This window comes from Balaenoptera ricei, chromosome 14, assembly GCF_028023285.1.
Source record: "Balaenoptera ricei isolate mBalRic1 chromosome 14, mBalRic1.hap2, whole genome shotgun sequence".
Lineage (NCBI taxonomy): Eukaryota > Metazoa > Chordata > Mammalia > Artiodactyla > Balaenopteridae > Balaenoptera > Balaenoptera ricei.
This window is the reverse complement of record NC_082652.1, coordinates 27419667-27446003: the sequence shown is the minus strand read 5'-3', so window position 1 is coordinate 27446003 and position 26337 is coordinate 27419667. Positions and strand designations below refer to the sequence as shown.

General features: G+C 44.6%; 1 protein-coding gene across 3 annotated transcripts in view; it reads left to right on the top strand.

Annotated features, from left to right (window-relative positions):
- Positions 1–26337, top strand: part of DGCR2 (DiGeorge syndrome critical region gene 2) — a 70700-nt gene that overhangs the window by 10056 nt on the left and 34307 nt on the right. For all 3 annotated transcript variants that reach the window (XM_059895708.1, XM_059895706.1, XM_059895707.1), the window contains exon 2: positions 21004–21126. In XM_059895708.1, the coding sequence (XP_059751691.1) occupies positions 21004–21126 (123 nt within the window). The remainder of the gene's footprint in view (positions 1–21003; positions 21127–26337) is intronic.

Sequence of the window (26337 nt, the reverse complement as noted above, 5' to 3'; positions counted from 1 at the left end):
CCTGGATTGGATCCTGGAATGGAAAAAGGACATTAGTGGAACAAGTCTTTTGCCTGTCTTTGAATTGGGTTGTTTGTTTTTAGGCTGTTGAGTTTTAGGAGTTTTCTGTATATTCTGGTTACTAACCCCTAATCAGATGCATGATTTGCAAATGTTTTCTCTTATTCTGTAGGTTGCATTTTTAGTTTGTTGTTTCTTTAAATTTGATGTAGTCCCCTTTGTCTACTTTTGCCTTTGTTGCCTGTGCTTTTGGTGTCATATCCAAGAAACCATTGCTAAATCCAATGTCATGAAGCTTTTCTCCTATGTTTTCTTCTAGGAGTTTTATAGTTTCAGGTCTTATATTTAAGTCCTTAATAATTTTGAGTTAATTTTTGTATATGGTATAAGGTAAGGGTACAGCTGCATTCTTTTGCACGTAGATGTCCACTTTTCTCAGCACTATTTGTTGAAGAGACTATCCTTTCCACATTGTGTAACCTTGCTACTCTCTCAAAGATCATCTTACCATATATGTGAGGATTTGTTTCAGGGCTCTCTATTCTGTTCCATTGGCCTATATGTCATTGTTTATGCCACTCACTGTTTTGTTTACTGTAGCTTTGTAATTTACTATGTTTTGAAATCGGGAAGTGTGAGGCCTCTAGCTTTGTTTTTATTTCTTAAGATTGTTTTGGCTGTTCAGGGTCCTTTGAGTTTTCACATTAATTTTAGGATGAATTTTTCTCTTTTGGCAAAAAAAAAAATCATTGGCATTTTGATAATGATTGCATTGAATCTGTAGATTGGGTAGTATTGACCTCTTTTTTTTAGAAATTTATTTATTTTTGGCCCTGTTGGGTCTTCATTGCTGCGCGTGCGGGCTTTCTCTAGTTGCGGTGTGTGGGCTTCTCATTGCAGTGGCTTCTCTTGTTGCAGAGCATGGGCTCTAGGCATGCAGGCTTCAGTAGTTGTGGCTCATGGGCTCTAGAGTGCAGGCTCAGTAGTTGTGGTGCACGGGCTTAGTTGCTCTGCGGCATGTGGGATCTTCCCGGACCAGGGATCAAACCTGTGTCCCCTGAATTGGCAGGCGGAGTCTTAACCACTGCACCACCAGGGAAGTCCCAGTATTGACCTCTTAAGTCTTCCAGTCCATGAATATTGGATGTCTTTCTGTTTATTTCTGTCTTTTTTTTTTTTTTGGCTGCACCACGTGGCATGTGGAATCTTACTTCCCCAACCAGGGATCGAACCCATGCCCCCTGCAGTGGAAGCATGGAGTCTTAACCATTGGACCACCAGGGAACTCCGTATTTGTGTCTTCTTTATTATATATTTTTAAATAAATTTATTTATTTTATTTATTTATTTTTGGCTGCATTGGGTCTTCACTGCTACATGTGGGCTTTCTCTAGTTGCATCGAGTGGGGGCTACTCCTTGTTGCGGTGCACGAGTCTCTCATCACAGTGGCTTCTCTTGTTGCAGAGCACGGGCTCTAGGCGCGCAGGCTTCAGTAGTTGTAGCATGCGGGCTCAGTAGTTGTGGCTCGCGGGCTCTAGAGTGCAGGCTCAGTAGTTGTGATGCATGGGCTTAGTTGCTCCACAGCATGTGGGATCTTCCTGGACCACGGCTCGAACCCGTGTCCCCTGCACTGGCAGGTGGATTCTTTCTTTCTTTCTCTTAGTTGGTCCGTGGCATGTGGGATCTTCCTGGACCAGGGCTTGAACCTGTGTCCCCTGCATTGGCAAGTGGATTCTTTCTTTCTCTTTCTTCCTTCCTTCCTTCTTTTCTTCCTTCCTTTCTTCCTTCCTCTCTTCCTCTCTTCCTCTCTCTCTCCCTCTCCCTCTCTCCCTCCCTCCCTCCCTCCCTCTCCCTTTCTTTCTTTTAACATCTTTATTGGAGTATAATTGCTTTGCAATGTTGTGTTAGTTTTTGCTGTATAACAGTGAATCAGCTATATGTATACATATATCCCTATATCCCCTCCCTCTTGCATCTCCCTCCCACACTCCCTATCACACCCCTCTAGGTGGACACAAAGCACCAAGCTGATCTTCCTGTGCTATGTAGCTGCTTCCCACTAGCTACCTATTTTACATTTGGTAGTGTATATATGTCAGTGCTACTCTCTTACTTCATCCCAGCTTACCCTTCCCCCTCCCCATGTCCTCAAGTCCATTCCTGACGTATGCGTCTTTATTCCTGTCCTGCCCCTAGGTTCATCAGTACCTTTTTTTTTTTTTTTTCAGATTCCATATATGTGTGTTAGCATACGGTATTTGTTTTTCTCTTTCTGACTTACTTCACTCTGTATGACAGGCTCTAGGTCCATCCAACTCGTTACAAATAACTCAATTTCGTTTCTTCTTATGTCTGAGTAATATTCCATTGTATACATGTGCCACATTTTCTTTATCCATTCATCTGTTGATGGACACCTAGGTTGCTTCCATGTCCTGGCTGTTGTAAATAGTGCTGCAGTGAACACTGTGGTGCATGACTCTTTTTGAATTATGGTTTTCTCAGGGTATATGCCCAGTAGTGGGATTGCTGGGTCATATGGTAGTTCTGTTTTTAGTTTTTTAAGGAACCTCCATACTGTTCTCCATAGTGGCTGTATCAATTTACATTCCCACCAACAGTTGGCAGGTGGATTCTTAACCACTGTGCCACCAGGGAAGTCCTATCAGGTGGTTCTTTTTAATTGCATTTCCCTGTGAGTGATGATGTTGAGAACTTTTTCATGTCCTTTTTTTTTTTTTTTTAATTTGGCCATGCCACATGGCATGCGGGATCTTAGTTTCCCGGCCAAGAATTGGACCCATGCTCCCTGCAGTGGAAGCACAGAGTCTTAACCCCTGGACCACCTGGGAAGTCCTTTTTCATGTCCTTTTTAACCATTCATGTATCTTCTTTGGAGAAGTGTTTCTTCAAATATTTTGCTCACTTGTATGAGGTTTTTTGCCTTTTCGTTATTTATATTTATTGTTGAGTTGTAGAAGTTCTTTTTGTATTCCAGATATACAAAAGTTCTTAGATGTATTGCAGATATTTTCTGTCAGTGACTTACCCATTCATTTGCTTAACTGTACTTTTAAAAACATCTGTTTATTTGTTTAGGACACTAAAATTCACTCTTTCTGTATATCATTCTTTGAGCTTTGACAGATGTAAGCAGCACCACACTCAGGATGCGGAACACACTTCTATCCCCCCGTAGTTCCCTTGTGCACCTTGTGGTCAGTGCCTCCTCTGCCTTGAGGTCCCACCTGGCAACCACTTGTCTTCTGGTAAAGTCCAGTTTATAATAATTTTTCTTCTTGGTGATGAATGTAAGCACTCTGTCTAACGCAGGTTCACAAAGATTTTCTTATATTTTCTCCTAGAAGTTTTATACTGTTAGGTTTTATATTTAAGTCCTTGATCTGTTTTGGGTTAATATTTGTATCCGATGTAAGGTATGGGTTGAGGTTTGTTTTTTTTGGGTTTTTGTTTTTGTTGTTGTTTTGTTTTTTTGAGTGGTAGAGCACTGGGATTTTTTATTTTTTGAAGTATAGTTGATTTACACTGTTGTGTTAGTTTCAAGTGTACTGCAAAGTGATTCAGATATATATATGTATATATGTTTATATTTACATATATGTTTATACATATATTTATATTACATATATATTCTTTTTCAGATTCTTTTCCATTGTAGGTTATTACAGATACTGAATATAGTTTCCTATGCTATATATAGGTCCTTGTTGTTTACCTAGTTTATATATAGTAGTGTGTATCTGTTAATCCCAAACTCCTAATTTATCCCTCCTGCCCCCCACCCCTTTCCCCTTTGATAACCATAATTTTGTTTTGTATGTCTGTGAGTTGAGCTTCATTTTTTGATATGTGGACTTCCAGTTGTTTCACTACCACTTACTGAGATATTATTCTTTTTCCATTGAATTGTCTTTGTACCTTTGTCAAAAATCAATTGGCCACATTAGTGTGGGTTTATTTCTGGGCTCTGTGTTCTGTTCCATTGAACTAGGTATCTTTACTGAGCTTTTAATCAAAGAAATTATGAATTTTGAAGAAGTCCAATTTATCAGTTTTTTCTTTTATGGTAATCTTTACCTACTCCATGGTTGGGAAGATCTGCCTCCTTACTAGACTTTGAGCTCTGTGAGGGCAGAGACCTTGTACTTCTCCTTCTGTTCTTGCTTGCATCCAGCACAGTACCTGGCCCCCAGGAGGCACAAGGCTCTGTTGTTTGAAGGAGCTAATGGGTTTGTCTTAAGGATTTAAATGTAAAAATGTATTCGAGGCACTTTATACACTGCTTGGCACATGCAAAATGAACTTTCAAGAATCTGATTTTGCTATAGCTGTTGTTTCTCTTGAGATGTACTGGCTATACTATACCATGGCTGTCATCAGAATATGTTTTGAGTGTTGTATGAAATTGCTGATATATGTTACATAAGATGTGAGATAGCTATCACTCCAGTTCTGCAAACCAGCAAGGCTTTCATCAGATTTCATGGTGAGATCAAAATGTTAACAACCAAGCAAAAACTAAGAGTTCGGCACCATCAAACCAGCTTTACAAAAAATGTTAAAGGGACTTACCTAGTGGAAAATAAAAGACCACAACTAGAAATATGAAAATAATGAAAGGAAAAATCTAATTGGTAAAAGGAAATATACAGTGAAAGTAGTAAATCAACCATGTATGAAGCCAGTAGGAAGGTTAAAAGACAAAAGTAGTAAAATCATCCATATCCATCATAAGTAAAGGGATACACAAAACAAAAAGATATAAAATATGATGTCACGGGCTTCCCTGGTGGCGCAGTGGTTGAGAATCTGCCTGCCAATGCAGGGGACACGGGTTCGAGCCCTGGTCTGCGAAGATCCCACATGCCGTGGAGCGACTAGGCGCGTGAGCCACAATTACTGAGCCTGCGCGTCTGGAGCCTGTGCTCTGCAACAAGAGAGGCCGCGATAGAGGCCCGCGCACCGCAATGAAGAGTGGCCCCCGCTTGCCACAACTAGAGAAAGCCCTCGCACGGAAACGAAGACCCAACACAGCCAAAAATAAATAAATAGTAAAAATAAGTAAATTAAAAAAAAAAAGATTGTAAGAAGTGACAAAAAGGATATTACATAATAATCAAGGGATCAATCCAAGAATAAAATATAACAGTTGTAAATATACATGCACCCAGGGACTTCCCTGGTGGTCCAGTGGTTAACACTTTGCCTTCCAATGCAGGGGGTGCAGGTTTGAACTCTGGTCAGGGAGGTAAGGTCCCACATGCCTCAGGGCCAAAAAACCAAAACATAAAACAGAAGCAATATTGTAACAAATTCAATAAAGACTTTAAAAATTCAGTCCACGTTAAAAAAAAAAAGAAGTCTTAAAAAATATATATATATACATGCACCCAACATAGGAATAACCTAAGTACATAAAACAACATAAAGGGTGACATTGATAGTAACACAATAATAGTAGGGAATTTTCACATCCCATTTTCATCAATGGACAGATCATCCGGAAGGAAAATCAGTAAGGAAACACTGGTCTTAAACAACACATTAGACAGATGGACTTAATAGACCTATACAGAACATTCCATCTGAAAGCAGCAGAATACACATTCTTTTCAAGTGCACACGGAACATTCTCCAGCATAGACCATATGCTAGGCCACAAGACAAGTCTCAGTAAATTTAAGAAGACTGAAATCATATCAAGCATCTTTTTCTACCACAACACTATGAGACTAGAAATCAACTACAAGAAAAAATACAAAAAACACAAACATGTGGAAGCTAAACAATATATTGCTAAACAACCAATGGATCATTGAAGAAATAAAATTTTTAAATTCCTGGAGATACATGAAAACAAAAACACAATGATCCAGGGACTTCCCTGGTGGTCCAGTGGTTAAGAATCCACCTTCCAATGCAGGGGACGTGGGTTCGATCCCTGGTCGGGGAACTAAGATCCCACATGCCGTGGGGCAACTAAGCCTGCGCACCACAACTAGAGAGCCTGCGTGCCGCAACTACAGAGCCCATGCGATCTGGAGCCCACGCACCACAACTGGAGAGAAGCCCACACACTGCAACAAAAGATCCTGCGTGCTGCAACTAAGACCTGATGCAGCCAAAAATAAATAAATAAATAAAAAATAACACAATGATCCAAAATCTATAGGATATCGCAAAAGCAGTTCTGAACGTTTATAATGATATAAGCTACCTCAGGAAATAAGAAAATCTCAAACAACATAAAGAAACTAGAAAAAGAAGAACAAAACCCAAAGTTAGTAGAAACAAAGAAAGATCAGAGCAGAAATAAATAAAATATAGAGACTAAAAAACAATAGAAAATATCAATGAAACTAAGAGCTGGGTTTTTGAAAAGCTAAACAAAATTGATAAACCTTTAGCCAGACTCATCAGTAAGAAAGAGAGAGGGCCCAAATAAAATCCGAAATGAAAAAGGAGACATTACAATTGATACCACAGAAATACAAAGGATCATAAAAGACTGCTATGAACAATTATATGCTAATAAAATGGACAACCTAGAAGAAATGGACAAATTCCTAGAAATGCAAAATCTCCCAAGACTGAACCAGGGAGAAATAGAAAATATGAACAGACCAATTACCAGTAATGAAATTGAATCAGTAAGAAAAAAAAAACTCCCAACAAACAAAAGTCCAGGACCAGATGGCTTCACAGGTGAATTCTACCAACCATTTAGAGAAGAGTTAATATCTTTCCTTCTCAAACTATTCAAAAAAATTACAGAGAGGAATGCTTCTGAACTCATTCTGTGAGGCCAGCATCACCCTGATACCAAAACCAGACAAAGATATCACAAAAAAAGAAAATTACATTCCAATATCATTGATGAACATAGATGCCAAAATCCTCAACAAAATATTAGCAAACCAAATTCAACAATACATTAAAATCCCGGACTTCCCTGGTGGCACAGTGGTTAAGAATCCACCTGCCCAATGCAGGGGACACGGATTCGATCCCTGGTCTGGGAAGCAACTAAGCCCACGCGCCACAACTACTGAGCCTGCGCTCTAGAGCCCGTGAGCCACAACTACTGAAGCCCGCACGCCCTAGAGCCTGCGTGCCACAACTACTGAGCCCGTGTGCTGCAACTACTGAAGCCTGCGTGCCTAGAGCCCGTGCTCTGCAACAAGAGAAGCCACCACAATGAGAAGCCCACGCACCGCAACAAAGAGTAGCCCCCACTCGCCACAACTAGAGAAAGTCTGTGCGCAGCAATGAGGACCCAACACAGCCAAAAATTTAAAAAAATAAAATAAAAAAAAATAAGCAGAAAAACTAATACATTAAAATCCCCACGATCAAGTAGGATTTCTCTCAGTGATGCAAGGATGGTTCATTATCCACAAATCAATCAATGTGATGCACCACATTAACAAATTAAAGAATAAAAATGTCATCTCAATAGACGTGGAAAAACTTTTGACAAAATTCAGCATCCGTTTGTAATTTTAAAAAACTCTCAACAAAGTAGGTATAGAAGAGACGTACCTGAACATAATAAAGGCCATATATGACAAGTCCACAGCTAACGTCATTCTCAACAGTGAAAAGCTGAAAGCGTTTCCTATGAGACCAGGAACAAGACAAGGATGCCCACTCTTGCCACTTTTTATTCAACAGAGTAATGGAAGTCCTAGGTACAGCAATCAGACAAGAAAAAGAAATTAAAAAAAAAAAAAAAGAATAGGGACTTCCCTGGCCGTCTAGTGGTTAAGACTCCGTGCTCCCAATGCAGGGGGCCCGGGTTCTATCCCTGGTCAGGGAACTTAGATCCCGCATGCCGCATGACGTGGCCAAAAAAGAAGAAGAAGGAAAAAGAAGGAATAAAAGGAATCCAAATTGGAAAGGAAGAAGTAAAACTGTCAGTGTTTGCAGATGACATGATACTACACATAGAAAATTCTAAGGACGCCACCAAAAAACTGCTGGAGCTCATCAATGAATTTTGTAAAGTTGCAGGATACAAAATTAATATACAGAAATCTGTGGCATTTTTATACACTAACACTGAACTGTCAGAGAAATTAAGAAAACAGTCCCATTTACAGTCACATAAAAAAGAATAAACATTTAAAAATGGGCAGAGATGTGAATACATGCTTTTCCAAAGAAAACATACAGATGGCCAATAGGCACGTGAAAAGATGCTCAACACCACTAATCATCAGTGAAATGCAGTTCAAAACCACAATGAGATATCACCTCACAGCTGTTGGAATGGCTGTCATCAAAAAGACAACAAATAACAAGTGTTGGCAAGGATGTGCAGAAAAGGGAACCTCCGTGCACTGTTGGTGGGAATGTAAATTGGTGCAGCCACTATGGAAAACAGTATGGAGAGTCTTCAAAAAGTTAAAAATAAAACCACCATATACGGTGCAGCAGTTCCACTCCTTGGTATTTATCCAAAGAAAATGAAAATACTAAGTAAAAGAGATATATGCACACCTATGTTTATTGCAACATTGTATACAATAGCCAGGATATGAAAGCAACCTAAGTGTGCCCATCAATTGATGAGTAGATGAAGAAGATGTGGTATATATATACAGTGGGATATTACTCAGCCATAAAAAGAATAAAATCTTGCCATTTGTATCAACGTGGATGTACCTAGAGGGTATTATGCTAATTGAAATAAGTCAGAGAAAGACAAATACTGTATGATTTCACTTATATGTTGAATCTAAAAAAAAACAAAACAGGGACTTCCCTGGTGGTCCAGCGGTTAAGACCCTGCCTTCCCAATGCAAGGGGCCCGGGTTCAATCCCTGGTCAGAGAACTAGATCCCGCATGCTGCAACTAAAGATCTTGCATGCCGCAACAAAGGTGCCACGTGCTGCAACTAAGACCCGGCACAGGCAAATAAATAAATAAGTAAATGAATAAATAAAAATTAAAAAGAGACAAAACAAACGAGTGTAACAAAACAGAAACAGAGTTATAGATACAGAGAAGAAGCAGGTGGTTGCCAGAGGGGAGGGGTAGGGGAAGGAAAGATATAGGTGAGGGAGATTAAGAGGTTCAAACTTACAGTTGCAATGTAATTGGTTCACAGGTATGAAATATACAACATAGGGAATATGGTCAATAATATTATAATAACTTTGTATGGTGACAGATGGTAGCTGGAGTTGTGATCATTTGAAGTGTATAGAAATATAGAATCACTATGTTATATAACGGAAACTAACATAGTGTTGTAGGTCAGTTATACTTCAAAAACAAACATTAACTCAGAGAAAAGAGATCAGATTTGTGGTTACCAGAGGCGGGGGTTGGGGAGGAGGGGGAATTGGATGAAGGCAGTCGAAAGGTACAAACTTCCAGTTATAAGATAAATAAGTGCTCAGGATGTAATGTACAACATGATAAATAGAATTAACACTGCTGCGTGTTATATAGGAAAGTCGTTAAGAGAATAAACCCTAAGAGTTCTCATCACAAGGAAAAAAATGTCTCTGCTTCTTTAATTTTCTGTCTATATGAGATGATTGATATTCACTAAACTTATTGTGATAATCATTTCACGATGTCTGTAAGTCAGATCATTACGGTGCACATCTTAAACTTATACAGTGCTGTTTGTCATTATATCTCAATAAAACCGGGAGAAAAAAATAAAAGTAAAAAGTGTGTGGCATGAGTGTTGGATGAAGCTGCTGGTGGATGTTCCGTCAGAGGCGGATGCTGTAACTCCAGTTCTGCCCACCCCTTTGCCCTGGTCTCCCTCCCAAGTATGCCCCTCCCTCCCTCCCCTGCACCCAGCCCTCATAAAGTGTAGACTTGTTGCCAGATGCTGTTCGTTCCTTGAGGTGCTGTTGGTTCAGTAGAAATGCGTGGCAATCCTGCCTCTCCTCTCTGGTCCCGTCCTTTTCCTGGGGTCTCCCCTCCTCTTTTAGGCTCACTCACTTGCAGCCAGGCCTTCTTTCCCGAACATCCACCGAGGAGACTCACAGGGCAGGGCAGGCACAGCAGACCAGCCAGTGTCCTGGTTGGGCCGTGTCTGAGGAGAGAAGGTTGCAGGTCATGGTCATGTAGATGTAGATGTAGAACGTGCTTGTTATTTATGAGAAATCAACACTGAACTTTGGCCTTGTCACTTTGTGCTGGTGGGAGCAATGTCCAGCCTTGTGACTCCTTGGCTGATGGGCGGGAGTGGCTGCCGCTCCCCTGGGGCAGGCAGGTGCCGGGAAGCAGGGGGCGTCTTCTCTCCCTCAGGTGGGCTGAGTGAGGGGGAGCCTGGCCCTGGGTCAGTGAAGGGTTTGAAGGTCACAGTGACTGGGGAGCCCCTGGTGGTAGGGAGGCACATCGAAGCATCAGTGGATGTATTTTGAAACCACCACAGGAGCCTTTTCATGTTCACAGTGCTTTGGTGCATCCCTGGCTCTGCAGGTCCCGTTGGCAGACAGGCAGCCCTGGTCCCCTGGGGCTTTGTGGGGCTGACCTCTACGGAGGCACTGCGTTTCATGAGTCCTCTGACTTCTGTCTTAACAGAGAGAAAATGGGTCAGAATCAGAAAATTTGGACCCAACCCTCTGAAGGACGATGGGTTAGTCACGCCCCACATCAGAGTGCAGAGCATCCTGACGGGGCGGCTGTGATTCCTGCCTGGATTCCACTTAGCTTTGCTGGCTTTGGGGCTGGGGATCTGGGTCCTATCCTGCTGTGCCAGCCCGACAGGGGACAGGGCAGGTGGGTCAGCCCTTCTGCTGAGGGAGCCAGGCGGCTGAGGCGGGGATAGCATAAGCAGCGAGGTGTCTGGCCTGCCTTTAAACCCCACTGGTAGCACTTCAGTCTATAGTTTGCCCTGAGCCATGCGCCTCTGTCTCCCTCTAGAACTCTGGGCCCTCGGGCTTGAGGGTCACAGGCAGCTGGTCTCTGAGCGCCTTGCGGCTTGAAGATCAGATGCCAGTGTCCCTCCTGCTGTGACCCTGACGTCTGCCTGAGCCCAGGGCCGCCCAGGCCTCCTGTCCACGGGGCCTCGACAGGGCGCTGCACCGTTCAGAGCCCTGGGCCTGCCCCTTTTTCCCCGGGCAGGTCCCTCCAAGAGCATGTTCCTCCTCAGAGGGCCCCGGAGTCATTCCAGGAGACGGAGGACACACATGAAGCTGTGCAGCTGGCCACCTCCTTGGGGCCTCGTGTCCACCACCCTTAGGAGGGGATGGAGCCCAGCAAGGTGGAGTAGGGGTCTTGGCTGACAAGGGGCTTTACTGCAGTCCGGGAGCTGAGGCCTGCGGTTTGTCTCGGGACAGGTCCCTGGGGCCTCTTTCAAAGCTCATCTCCCTGTATATCATGCCAGGAACCTGCTGGAGCTGTGAAGTGATAGCGACTGGGAACCACTGGGAACGGGCCAGGGGTGCTACAGGGGGAGCCGTGGGAATAGCTGAGTCAGGGTTCCCAAGAACATGGGAGGAGGGGGTGCCGGAGGAAGGCTGGAGGCGGCCCTTCACCTCCTGAAAGGGCAAGTGGCACTTGGAACCCGTCGGGAAGGTGGGAGTTGCTGATGTGATCACAGTTGGTTCTAAAACGGCCTCCCAGGCCCTGCTGCCATGGGTGTTCTGGGGCTACTCCTGCGTGGCTCCTCACAGCGTGACCGTGAAGGCACTTGGTCCCTTTGGTTCATGTGTCCCGCTGGGCCCGGCCACACAGGGCTCCCTCCAGGGCACACGCCCCACCTTCCCTGATCGTGGCAGGGGTCCAGCCCAGGGCCTTCCCTGTGGTCACTGGGGGTTCAGGCCCCTTATTCTCAGCCTCTGACCTTGGGACTCAGGTGAGCCCTCTGCAGGGGGCCCGCCTTGCAGGGCGACCCGCGGATCTGCATCTGACTTCTCTGCGTTGTCAGCACTTGTTAGCAGGAACCGGCAGCCCTCATGCCCAGGCGCCATGCCTTCTAGCCCTGTGCAGTGCTGCCCAGCGCCCACTGGGCCCCACCCTGAGCTCTTTCCGGGGAAGCATGTGCGAACCATGTAGGGGAGGCCGGGTGGCCTAGGACTGGGCCTGCGGGCCGCTGGGAGCCTGGGCCGTGGTGGCTGGGGAGAGGAGGCCCAACCCGCTCCTGCACTTCTGGGCTGAGTTTTGATTTCCCAAGTGATGGGCTTCTGCTGTATGCCATTTTCCTCTGTTTCCCTTTTTTAATAAATTTATGTATTTTTGGCTGCGTTGGGTCTTCGTTGCTGTGCGCAGGCTTTTTCTAGTTGCGGCAAGCAGGGGCTACTCTTCACTGTGGTGTGCGGGCTTCTCATTGCAGTGGCTTCTCTTGTTACGGAGCACGGGCTCTAGGCGCTCGAGCTTCAGTAGTTGTGGCGCTCGGGCTCTAGAGCACAGGCTCAGTAGTTGTAGTGCACAGGCTTAGTCCGCGGCATGTGGGATCTTCCCAGACCAGGGCTCAAACCCTTGTCCCCTGAATTGGCAGGTGGATTCTTAACCACTGGTGCCACCAGGGAAGTCCCCCTCTACTTCTTTCTTTTTTTTTTTTTTTTTTTTGGCCGCGCCATATGGCATGTGAGATCTTAGCTCCCTGACCAGGGATTGAACCCGGGCCTGGGCAGTGAAAGCACAGAGTCCTAAGCACTGGTCCGCCATGTAAGTCCCTTCCTCTATTTCTTTGTGGGTAAATGTTGAGAGGAAATCAGTTCCAGACAATTTAGGCCATGTACTAAATTTCACACAGAAACCTGAGACAGCTCACTTTACATAATTTAAAATGAGGCCAAGACTTGCTGACAAAGAAGAAATTGAATCTAGAGAAAGAATCTACTGCAGAGACATGACATTTCTACAGGGCACGAGTCCTCCAGGCCCCAGACATCGCGTAGTTAAAGCAGTAGCTCTGGGCTTCCCTGGTGGCGCAGTGGTTGAGAATCCACCTGCCAATGCGAAGGACACGGGTTCGGGCCCTGGTCCAGGAAGATCCCACATGCTGCGGAGCAACTAAGCCCGTGCACCACAACTACTGAGCCTGCGCTCTAGAGCCCGCGAGCCACAACTATTGAGCCCGCGCTCTAGAGCCTGCAAGCCACAACTACTGAGCCCATGCGCCTAGAGCCCACGCTCCACAAGAGAAGCCAACTCAATGAGAAGCCTGTGTACACAACGAAGAGTAGCCCCCGCTCGCCGCAACTAGAGAAAAAGCCCGTGCACAGCAACGAAGACCCAATGCAGCCAAAGATAAAAATAAATAAATAAATAAATTTATTTTTTAAAAAAAAAGCAGTAGCTCTCCCCATGTGGCTGGGGTTTCTAGGACTCCAAGAGGTCAGATGATTTTCATGACAGCACCAAGGGGTCCTCTGCCTCTCTCTCCCTCTCACAGGTGCAGAGTGCTGTTTCCAGAGGCTACCTGATGTGATGGCCAATGGGATATGTGCTTGGGATTCTCTCTCTTTTCATTCATTCATTCATTCATTTATTCTCTCTCCTTTCTTTTAAAGGGTTTTTAAAAATTGTGGTAAAATTCACATGACATCAGGTTTACCACTTTAACCATTTTAAGTGTACAGGTCAGTGTAAGTACATTGGCAGTGGTGTGCAGCCGTCACTGCCATTCATCTCCAGAACTTTTTCATCTTCCCAAACTGAAACTCTGTCCCCATCAGACAAAAGCTCCCCATCCCCAACCCCCATCCACTGACAACCTCTTCTGTTTTCTGTCTCTGTGGATTTGACTGCTCCAGGGACTTCATGTAAGTGGAGTCGTACAGTACTTGTCTTCCTGTGTCTGGCTTGTTTCACTGAGTATAATGTCCTCAAGGTTCATCCACATTGTAGCATGTGTCAGAATTTGCTTCCTTTTTATGACCCAGTAATATTCCATTGTATGGACAGGCCGCAGCTTGTTTATCCATCATCTGTTGCTGGACACCTGGGTTGTTCCTCCTCTTGGCTCTGGTGAGTCATGCTGCTGTGAGCATCAGAGGACAGGTGTCTGTGAGTCCTGGCGTTCAGTTCTCTTGGACACATACCAAGGAGTGGGATTGCTGGCTCCTGTAGTAACTCTGTGTTTAAGCTTTTTTTTTTTCTTATATTGGAGTATAGGTGATTTACAATGTAGTGTTAGTTTCAGGTGTACAGCAAAGTGATTCAGTTATACATATATCCATTCTTTTTTCAGATTCTTTTCACATATAGGTTATTACAGAGTATTGAGTAGAGTTCCTTGTGATATACAGGAGGTCCTGGTAGTGTGTATATGTTAATCCAGCCTCTTAATTTATCCCTCCCCCTGACCTTTCCCCTTTGGTAACCATAAGTTTGTTTTCTAAGTCTGTGAGTCTGTTTCTGTTTTGTAAATAAGTTCATTTGTATCATTTTTAGATTCCACATGTAAGTGATATCATATGGTATTTGTTTTTCTTTGTCTGACTTCACTTAGTGTGATAATCTCTAGATCCATCCATGTTGCTGCAAACGGCATTATTTCATTCTTTTTTTTATGGCTGAGTAATATTCCATTGTATATATGTACCACATCTTTATCCATTCATCTGTTGATGGACATTTAGGTTGCTTCCATGTCCTGGCTATTGTAAATAGTGCTGCAGTGAACATTGGGGTGCATGTATCATTTCAAAGTATGGTTTCCTCCAGATATATGCCCAGGAGTGGGATTGCCGGATCATATGGTAGCTCTATTTTTAGTTTTTGAGGAACCTCCGTACTGTTCTCCATAGTAACTGCACCAGTTTACCTCCCACCAATAGTGTGGGAGGGGTCCTTTTTCTCCACACCCTCTCCAGCGTTTATGATGTGTTTGACCTTTTGAGTAAATGCTTGGGAAGCTTGTGTTTACACAGTTTCTCAGCTTTAATTTCCAATACAGTAAATGTTGATAGATGTATCCCATATAAACAAAAGATGTTTGGTGTCCTCAGAATTTTTAAGAGTATAAAAAGGTTTTGAAATGAAAAGATTTGAGAACTAGTGTGAAAGAAGTTCGTATTTTTGGTGTTGTGGCCTTGCACGTACATGATGAGGGCATGGATTATTTCAAAAAGCATGAACAATCCATTGTCTAGAATAGCCAGCCAGGAGATAGTCATCACAAGAGGGGGCTGGGACAGGACCTTGGTGAAGCCAGTAGTGGAAAGAGGGGGAGACGATTTTGAGCAGCTTTGTACATGGCAGAAATTGTGCTGGATGCTTTACAAGGGGACCCGAGAGGATATTGAGGAAGAAAGGAAAGGGAATGTTGATTTACAGCTGGAGTAACACCAGTGAGACCCTCGGGAATCCCCAGCGGACACAGTAAGCAGCTGACCGTGTGTTGGTCCCCGCCTGGCATGCGAGGCAGGCTGTGCCACGTACTGGCTCTTCCTGCTCCGTTGACCACACTAGCGCAATCACCTGGAGGGTTGCCCAGCACGAAGTGGTGCTTGGCAAATATTTTTTGAATGAGCAATTCACATGTGTTAACCAGTGATTCACAGGTTGGATTGCTTTCTGAACAGCCCCTGCACTGTGCAGGTGAGTCAGGAAGGGAAAGAACCTTCCCGGGGATATCAGAACTGATGACGCTTTGTTAGCAACTTAAAGAACAGAGTAGTTCAGTTCAGCAGACATTCAGTGGGCACCTCCCTGTGTTAGGTGCTGGGTATGGGTAGGTTTATTTCGACACTTAACTCTAGAACAGGGTTTGGCAAACTGCAGCCTGCAGCTGGCTGCTCGTTTTGGTCTTCTTTTGTCTTACACGTTGCTGCATTTCAGTGGTTCATTCCTTTTTACTGCTGAGTAGTATTCCATGGTATGGCTCCACTGCAGTTTGCTTATCCATTCAGTTGTTTGGGGCATTTGGGTTGTTTCCAGCTTTTGGCTATTGCAAATAATGTTACTCTGAACATGTCTCTGTATGGTCATATACTTCTCTTGGATAAATCCCTAGGAGTGGAATGACTGTGTCATATGGTAGGTATATATTCAGCCTTATAGAAACTGTCAAACTGTTTTCCACAGTAGTTGTACCATTTTTACATTCCCACTAGCACTGTAGGAGAGTTCTAATTACCTCACATATTGTCAGCTCTTGGTATCGTCATTTTTCATTTTAGCCATTCTAATATGTAATGGTATCTCATTACGACTTTAATTTGCATTTCCTTAATGAGTAATGATGTTGAGCATCTTTTTATGTGTTTTTACCATCTGTATATCTTCTTCGGTTAATTGTGCATTCTTTTTTTTTTTTTATTTTTGGCCATGCCTCAAGGCTTACGGGATTTTAGGTCTCCAACCAGGGATTGAACCTGGGGCCCTGGCAGCCTGGCAGTGAGAGCACCGAGTCCTAACTACTGGACCGCCAGGGAATTCCCTAGTTAATTGTCCATTAAAATCTTTTGCCCATTTAAAAAATTGGGTGGGTTGTTTTCTTTTGAGAATATGAGAGTTCTCAAAAGAAATACGAGAGTTCTTTATATATTCTGGATACAAATCCTTTATCAGATGTGTGATTTACAGTTCTCTCCCAGTATGCAACTTTTATTTTTATTCTCTTAACAATGTCTTTTGAAAAGGAAAGTTCTCTATTTTAATGAAGTCCAATTTATCAACTTTTTCTTTTATGGATTATACTTCTGGTGGAGGTATCTAAGAAATCTTTGCCTCATCCAAGGTCGCAAAGATTTTCTCCTATGTTTTCTTCTAGAAGTTTTATAGTCTTAGGTTTTACTTTTAGCTCTGTGATTTATTCTGAGTTAATTTTTGGCACAAGAAATGGATCACAGTTTTTCTTTTCTTTTTTTAAATGGCTATCCAGTTGTTATTTTCTCTGTTTTCTTGTGTCATCAATTTTCTCTCTGATCTTTTTTTACTTCTTGGCTGAAGCTTACTTTGGGTTCATTTGTTCTTCTGATTTCTTAAAGTGGCAGCTGAGGTCATTGATTTGAGACCTTTCTTCTTTTCTGATATAGGAATTTTAAACATTTAAAAATATTTATTTGTTTGTTTACAGCTGTGTTGGGTCTTTGTTGCTGCACGCAGGCTTTCTCTAGTTGCCGTGAGCAGGGGCTACTCTTTGTTGCAGTGCATGGGCTTCTCATTGCAGTGGCTTCTTGTTGTGGAGCACGGGCTCTAGGCGCTCAGGCTTCAGTAGTTGTGGTGCACGGGCTTAGTAGCTCCTCGGCTTGTGGGATGTTCCCAGACCAGGGCTCGAACCCGCATCCCCTGCATTGGCAGGTGGATTCTTAACCACTGCGCCACCAGGGAAATCCCCTGATATAGAAATTTAATGCAATACATTTGCCTCTGTGAACTGCTTTAGTTGCATTTCACAAATTTTCATTAAATTAAAATGCTTTCTAATCTCCCTTTTCATTTCTCCTTTGACTCATAGGCTATTTAGAAGTATGTCAGTTGTTTTCCATACAGTTGGGGGATTTCCCAGACATCTTTCTGCTGTTGATTTTTTTTTATAATTTATTTATTTATTTTTGGCTGAGTTGGGTCTTCATTGCTGTGCACAGACTTTTCTCTAGTTGTAGTGAGCAGGGGCTACTCTTCGTTGCGGTGCGCAGGCTTCTCATTGCAGTGGCTTCTCTTGTTGCGGAGCACGGGCTCTAGGCGTGCGGGCTTCAGTAATTGTGGCACACGGGCTCAGTAGTTGTGGCTCACAGGCTCTAGAGCGCAGGCTCAGTAGTTGTGCACGGGCTTAGTTGCTCGGTGGCATGTGGGATCTTCCCGGACCAGGGCTCGAGCCCGTGTCCCCTGCATTGGCAGGCGGATTCTTAACCACTGTGCCACCAAGGAAGCCCCTGCTGTTGATTTTTAATTTAATTCCATTGTGATCAAACCACACACTTAAATTTGAACCTTTATGAATGTATTGAGATTTGTTTTATGGCTCGTATATTTATCTATTATGGTTAATGTGTACGCATGTGAAAAGAATGTGTATTCTGCTGTAGTTGGGCAGAGATTTCTGTGAATGTTGGTTGGGTCCAGCTGGTTGATAGTGTTGTTCAGGTTGTCTGTATCCTTGCTGATTTTCTTTTTTTTTTTTTTTTTTAAAGATTTATTTATTGATTGATTGATTGATTGCTATGTTGGGTCTTTGTTTCTGTGCTAGGGCTTTCTCTAGCTGCGGCAAGTGGGGGCCACTCTTCATCGCGGTGCGCGGGCCTCTCACTATTGTGGCCTCTCTTGTTGCAGAGCACAGGCTCCAGACGCGCAGGCTCAGCAGTTGTGGTTCACGGGCCCGGTTGCTCCACGGCATGTGGGATCCTCCCAGACCAGGGCTCGAACCCGTGTCCCCTGCATTAGCAGGCAGATTCTCAACCACCGTGCCACCAGGGAAGCCCCCCTTGCTGATTTTCTGTCTGCTTGTTCTATCAGTTATTGAGAGAAGGGATTGAAGTTGATTATGGATTTGTCTATTAGCAGTTACAGCAGTTTTTCCTTCATTTAAAGCTCTGCTATAGATGCAGAGACATTTAAGGTTATTATGTCCTTTATCACTACTACATACCTTCTTCATTCCTCGTAATATTATTTTCCCTGAAGTCTCCTTTGTGTGGTATTAATACAGCCACCCCTGGGACTTCCCTGGTGGTGCAGTGGTTAAGAATCTGCCTGCCAATGCAGGGGACACGGGTTCGAGCCCTGGTCCAGGAAGATCCCACATGCCACGGAGCAACTAAGCCTGTGTGCCACAACTACTGAGCCTGCGCTCTAGAGCCCACAAGCCATAACTACTGAGCCTGTGTGCCACAACTACTGAAGCCCATGCGCCGAGAGCCCGTGCCCCGCAACAAGAGAAGCCACCGCAATGAGAAGCATGCCCACCACAACGAAGAGTAGTCCCTGCTCACCGCAACTAAAGGAAGCCCCCATGCAGCAACAAAGACCCAACGCAGGCAAAAAATAAATCAAAAAAAAAATATATATATAAATATATATATATACAGCCACCTGTGCTTTCTTTTGATCCGTGTTAGCATGACATATCTTTGTCCATTGTTTCATATTTACCTATTTGTGTCCTTATGTAAAGTGAGTTTCTTTTAGACACATGTAGTTTCATCGTGCTTTTTTACCTATGTAACAAATTCTGCCTTTTAGTTAGGGTGTTTCGATCACCCCATATGTTTATTGATCAGGCAAATTTGATAACAGTCTACCATTTTGTCGTTTGTTTTCTATTTGTGCCAACTGTTGTTTCCTTTTCCCTTTGTTTATTCTTCCTTTAGGTTGAGTATGTTTTGTTCCTTTTGTCTTCCTCGTTGGCTTATTTGCTGTAGCTCTTGTGTTAGCTTAGTGATATTCAACTTTAACTTATCGCATTCATGGGACAGACCACTTTACCTGTAGTGTTAGAACCTTTAAATGGTATGCTTCAGTTTCTCCCTTCCCGGCTTTTGTGCTGCTGTTGTCACAATTTTACTTCCACTCAGGTTATAAACCCCACAATGGAGTATGTGTGCATTTGCTTTAAATGCCTCCAGGTTGGCAGTCTTTTCTTTTTTCCTCTCAGACTGAGAAGTGTTGTTCCAGCGTCTTCCAGCTTGTGCTGTTTCTAGTGAGAAATCTGCTGTCATCTTTACTTTGTTTTTCTGTGCATCGTGTCTTTTTTATCTGCTTTTAAGACTTTTCTCCTTATTGCTGGTTTTAGGCAATTTGATTATGATGTGCCCTGGCGTATTTTTCTCTCTGTTTCTTGTGTCTGCGGTTCATCAAGCTACTTGGATCTGTGGGTTTATAGTTTTCATCAAATTGGGGAATTTTTCTGCCATTGTTTTTTCAAATATTTTTTCTGTTTCCCCTCCATGTACATGTGTGCGGGTGGCTTGAAGTGGTCCCAGAGCCACAATTCATTTTTTTCTAGCCTTCTTTCCTTTCTGTTTAGAGTTTCTGTTGTCTGTGCAGTGTGTTTGTATCTCTCACAGTAGGTTTCTTTCTTTGTGTCTTCCATATCTCTACTTAACATGTTTAATCTTTCCTCTAACTTCTTCAATATTTGCAATACAGTTATAATAATTCTTAATGTTTTTATCTTTTCTGTCATTTCTGCCATTTCTGGATTGATTTTTTTTTCCTCCTCATTTTGGTCATAATTTTCTGTTTGCATACCTGGTAATTTTTTTATTGGATGGCAGACTGTGAATTTTGACTTTCTGAGTTCTGCATATTTCTGCATATTCCTATAAATATTCTTGAGCTTTGTTTTAGGATGTGACTTGCAAACAGTTTGGTCATTTCAGCTCTTCATTTTAATCTTGGTTAGTCAGGACTAGGGCAGCATTTAGCCTAGAGTTAATTTTTCCCCACTAACCAGGCAAGACTCTTCTGCATCTTGACCCAGTGCCCCATGAATTAGAAGTTTTTTCCAGTGTGGATCCTGAGAACAGGCGCTTTTGTGGCCCTGATGAGCTTCAGTTATTGTTATTGTTCCCTCTTACCCCAAGGATGGTCTCTCCCCGGCCGTGCCTGCTGACGGCACACCTGAGAGCCAGGGCAGGCGGGTGGCAGGAGCTGGCTGACCCCTGCCTCAGTCAGGCCCTTCGGTACTGAGTTACTCAGTGTTTTGTCTGGTCCCCTATTACAGTTGCTTCCAGAAACCACTGCCCATTGTACCTTCCTTAAAGCACAGGTCTTGTCATGTCACTTACTGGCTAAATGACCTTTGCTCCATACAACATGCGACCTGAAGTTCGAAATACCTTCCTCCCACCTGTCCCCGTGGTCTCGGTTCGTGGCGGGCTCCCCTGTTCCTCCCCTCCTGTGCCATCCTGTGCACCTTGTGAAGCCTCGGGAGCCCTGTGCCCCCACCTCATCCAGGCAGTGGCCTGGGGCCCCGGGTGGGGGCGGCCTCTCCCCCTGCATTCACCTAGCGTGCTGGCACTTCTGTCTGGTCAGTGTCTGTGTCACCCCTGCCCCGTGTGCTCAGAGGTGCAGGTGGCGCCGCATCCTCAACAGCCTCTTGCCTTTGGTCCCACAGAGCTGCGGTGCAACCCAGGCCAGTTTGCCTGTCGCAGCGGCGCCATCCAGTGCATCCCCCTCCCCTGGCAGTGTGACGGCTTGGTGACCTGTGAGGATGAGAGTGATGAAGCTGACTGTCCAGGTGAGTGACGGGCCGGGGGACGCGTGTGGTGGCCGCCCTCCCCTTCTCCCTCTCTCTTTCTGTGTCTCTTTAAAAAACACATGCCCATTGCCGGCAGGTCCCAGCGCAGCCGATTGCAGGGCCAGGGCCATGGGGGGCATGAGGGGGCCCAAGAGGCCATGTCTGGGGGCACTGCGGCCCACAGCGAGCCCCTGGGTGGCAGCCCTGGTGACCAGCCGTGGCCCTCCTGCCATCCTGCTCGCTCGGGCCCCGGAGACAGGGGTGGATGCCACACGAAGTCTGAGTTGCGGCTCCTTTGCTCGGTTCTGCTCCCGTCCCCTCGATGAGGGTTGCCCCCAAGAGCAGCGTGTTCACAGCAACCCTGGCTCTCAGCTTGGTCCAGGGTGTGTGCGTGTGCCTGTGACACACACACATAGCACACTCATCTGCTGAAGACCTGGGTGTTGGCTCGAGGGGTTGGACAGTATCTGCCTGTGAAGGTGACCGTTGAGAGACGACCCCTCCCGGTCGTCCTGGAGCCTGTTCTGGCTTGGCTGTCTCGTGCGTGTCTCTGGTTGAGGCGTCTGTCTTTCTGGTGACATTGGGGATGGTGGCGGCCAGGCTGGGAGCCTCCAGGGCAGGCCCGTGTCTGGGAGCCCACCTGGTCATTGAATATCTTTGTGCGTGCGGGGTGCAGGCAGGGGCTGAGCTGCGACCTTCCTGATGTGGTGAAGTTTAAGTAAATCTGTGGGAAGTCCTAGCTGTGCTAGGTCTGGCTGCTTTTGAACTTGGACTGCGGGACTTCTTGAGTGACCACAAGAGATTATTTCATTGTCCCACTAAAAGGCTGCTAAAATTATAACAAAAGAGTAGAAAAGATGTAAAACCACAGGGACCAAGAAAATGGGAAAAGATGACACAGTAGATCAGTAATTTCAGCAGTATTTTGGGGAGGTAGAAAGCAGATGGTGTGCCTGATGCAGTCTGGGCCTTCAGGACAGTCCCTGCCTTTCAGGGGCTGGAGCTGTCTTACCCAGACCCCCTGCCAGAGGCTTCTGGTGTTGTTTAGCCCCTGAGATGCATTCCTGTGACATTTGGAAGGTGGAAGGGAGGGGGCCCCTTCTTCCCCTGGGCACAGTGTGGGTGTGTGGGCTCAGACAGTGGGAGCGTGGCAGGGCTGCAGAGTGGCGGTGGTCCCGGCAGCATTTTCTGCTCAGCAGTGGGTGGCAGACTGGCCTGCTTGCTCTCAGCTGCAGCACAGAGAGGGCATTGACGGTTAGAGGTGGCCCACTAGACAAAGGATAGAGTCCGAAAGGAATGCCGTCAGATCCCTGATGAACAGTGTACGAAAGATCGGTTTCAGGTTAATTGAAGAAAAACTCCTGGAAGACCGTAGAGGAGAATACCTTTATGACCTTGGTAGGGAAGGTTTTTTTAAGTCACAAAAAATGTTAACTCTTAAATAGAAACGACCAGTTTTAACAGATTAAAATTAAGTTCTCCCCTTTATCAAAAAGCCCCAATAAAGAATGTGAACAGACAAGTACAGAGTGGGAAGCCTATAAAGGATTATAATCCAGCGTGTGTAGAGGACTCCTGCGGATGGACAAAAGACAGTCAGGCATGTCAACGAACAAGAAAAACGAACAAGAATGGTGGCTAAACACATAAAGAGATGTCCTACCTCATTAGTATCCAGAGGCGACAGTGAGCTCCCACTTTGCAGATACTTAGATTGGCGAAACTGAGAACGTCTGACAAACCCGGGTGTTGGAGGTCTTTGGGCTGCTGGCGAGAGGGGTGCGCTGACACACCCACTTTGGAAAACAGGCATTAACCTGCAAAGCTGAACATCCTCATATTCTGTGGTCCAGGATTGCCATTTGGGGAAAGCTCTGGAGAAATTTTTGCAGTGCTGTTCATACTAATGTACAGCTTGGAAACAACCCAAATGTGTGTTCACACAGCGGAGTATTTGATCCAGCGACAGCAGGTGCCTGTTAGGTTCCTGTAGCAACACGGAAACTCTTAAAGCAGAATGTAGGTGACAGGGCAAGTTGCCCAAAAGTACACACAGCACAGTAAAGACAAGCATAACTGAGCACCATCTCATTTTCAGATACATCCGCGTGTGGTAAACCAAGAGGAAGAAAGGCTGAACAGCCCAGATACACAAAACCCGGGCTTCCGGTTCCTTGCTGGTGGGGAGACAGAGGGGTCAGCGTGGGAGGAGCAGACGTTGGGGTGCAGCCCTGTAGCAGATGACCGACTTATCAGGGGCTGGGGGTTCATGACGTACTTTACTACTAGGCTTTACACCTTACATAAGTGCTGCATGTACTCTTTGGAATGTTTCAGATATTAGACAGCCTTGTTTGTTTTTTAAGAAAAGCCAATGGAAAGAAAGTGAAAACTGATGTGGCAGAGAAAGTGCAGCCGCGGGCCTGCTTGGGGAAGAGAACACCAGGAAATGAGCCAGTTTGCCCAGCAGGCCCTAAATGCCCAGTCTGGTGGGCATCTGGCTGGGGGTGGCTGGGCTTCCTCACTTCCTCACTTTCTCCACGGGGCTAGATGACTCTTCCATGGCAGACATGAAGCTTATTTTCCAGACTTTGGCCGTCCAGTATGGTAGCCACGAGTCATGTGTGGCTTCTGAGTGCCTGAATTGTGGCCGTTTCCAACTAAGATGCATCACAACTGTAAAGTATACACTGAATATCAAAGAGTTAGTACAAAAAAGTAAAACACCTCATTAATACTTTTTAATATTTATTACATGTTGAAATTATAGTACTTTGGATATATTGGGTTAAATACAATTATTAAAATTAATTTCATCTCTTTTGAAATGTTGCTTGCATTATATTTCTGTTAGATAGCACTTGGACTTACTGTCTGCAGAATAGGAGGCACCAGGCTCAGCAGAGGGGAGCCATGGAGGTGGAAAACAGAGGAATTAAGAGAAATTCTCTATGGGGACAGATGAGACCCTTGACCATATCTTCTGCCCTGCTCCCCAAATGGTCTGTTTCCTCAGGCAGGGGGTTGTGCGAGTCTTTTCTGGAGAAATTGGCGCATCATGGACGAGGTAGAAGCGGTATCAACAAGCTGGAGGGTTCCCACCTTGAACTCACCTGAACCCTACCAGCACCTGGCCCACGAGTGCCCACAGAGCCTCTGGCAAGCTGGACCACCTTCCTCTTAAACATGAAAGACAGCCAGTGCTCTCTAGACTCTGGAAGAAAACAGCCACGGGATGCTCCCTGGACTCTGGATAGAGCATCCTAGACCAAAAGGACCAGCACAGAGTGGCTGAGGTAGCTAACTCTGCTGTGTGTAAAACAGCGGTTAAATGTGGGGGCTCAGAACCAAGCTGCCTGGGCTGGTTCCCCGCCTCTGCCTCCTCCGGCTGTAGTCTTGTGGGCAAGATGCTTTTTGAACTTCATTGTCCTCACCTGTGAGATGGGGGATAATAGTGCCTACCTTGGGGTTGCTAGAGGATTGATGTACACAAGGTGCTTAGAGCAGAACACAGCACTCAGCAATCCCTCACTATATGTTAGCTCTTATTTTATTAATTCAGGGAGTAAAAGAAAACTTTAGCAATATATTCTTCTTTTTTTTTTGGCTGCGCCACACGGTATAGCAGTATATTCTGATGTCAGCAAAATGGCTGTCTCAGAAACTTCAGACCCCCATTCTGCCATGCATACATTCAAAAAGCAACTAGAGGATGGCTAAAATAACTTCATGGAAGCTCTGGAAAACGGTCAGAGTCTATAGCAACCATGGGAACACCCAATCAGGAAAAAGCCACATTCAAGTGGTAGGAAATATCATGGCATTTTTACTCACCCTTGCTCCACTTCCTCCCCCAGTGGCACAGCACAGTCTAAAAGAAGCAACAACCCAATTCCAAATTCCTTGCCTCCAACCAGAGGGAGCAGAGTGACCTTATTTGCAACATTCTGACCTGTCTGGGGGCTGCCTGAGGGACTGATGTCTGTTTTTTCTGACTTGGAGCTCAGATAGGGAAAAATTACATAGTTTGGATCTCAGCCTGCAAAAAACTGCAGAAAGTGTCAAGCAATGCTCACAAAAACTGGGTACAGACCTGCAGATGCCTGGGGCAAGGGACTATGGGTGGAGGAATACAGTAGTATGTCCAAGACCCTGAGAAGCAGGTGACTGGCTCTGGGAAATCAAGACATTTTAAAGCAGGCATACATACTTAAGAATCAAAAGAAGGTCACACACAGGACCAGACACAATGCAAGTGCAGAAAAGACCTAAGAAGACCTTAAGCCTTCACCCTGAGCTGGTCTCAAGGCTTAGAACAAACCCTGCTAATTAATGAAGGTCTTCCCCAATACAGAGCCAGTCTGCAAAGATTGGGAGAGGATTTATTCAAATGCCTAATTTTCAACAACAACAAAATAACAGACATACAAAGAAATAGGAGAACACAGCCCATTTGAAGGAAGAAAATTATGTGGCAGATACTATCCCTCAAGAAACAGTGGGCCTCAGACATACTAAACAAAGGCTTTAAAACTACCATCTTAAATGTGCTCAAAGAGGTGAAGGAAAACATGGACAAAAAACTAAACTGAATTGAAAACTTCACTAGAAGCGTTCAGCAGCAGGCTCCAGCAGGCGGAAGAAAGACTAGGTGAGCTTGAAAACTGAACATTTGAAATTACTGAGTGTTTGGAACAAAAAGAACAAAGAAAGGTGAACAGAGCCTTGGGGACTTACAGGATCACCCAACAACAACCAACAGAATGCACATCTTTTTACTCAAATGCACATTGAACATTCTCTAGGCTAGACCATATGTTAGGCCACAAAATAAGTCTGAACAAATTTAAAAGATTGAAATCATATAAATCACAGTGGAATGAAACTATAATAGGTATCAACAGTAGAAGGAAAACTGGAACATTCACAAATACATGGAAATTCAACAACATACTCTTAAACATTCATGAGTCAAGAAGAAATCACACAGGAAATTAGAAAATATCTTGAGATAAATGAAAATGAAAAGAAGAAACCATGGACTTCCCTGGTGGCGCAGTAGTTAAGAATCTGCCTGCCAATAAATAAATTTATTTAAAAGAAAAGAAAACAACAAACCAAAACTTAGGGGCTGCAGCAAAAACAGTATTAAGAAGGAAATATGTAGCTGTAAATACTTATATTAAGAAAGAGAGAGAGAGTGTCAGCTGG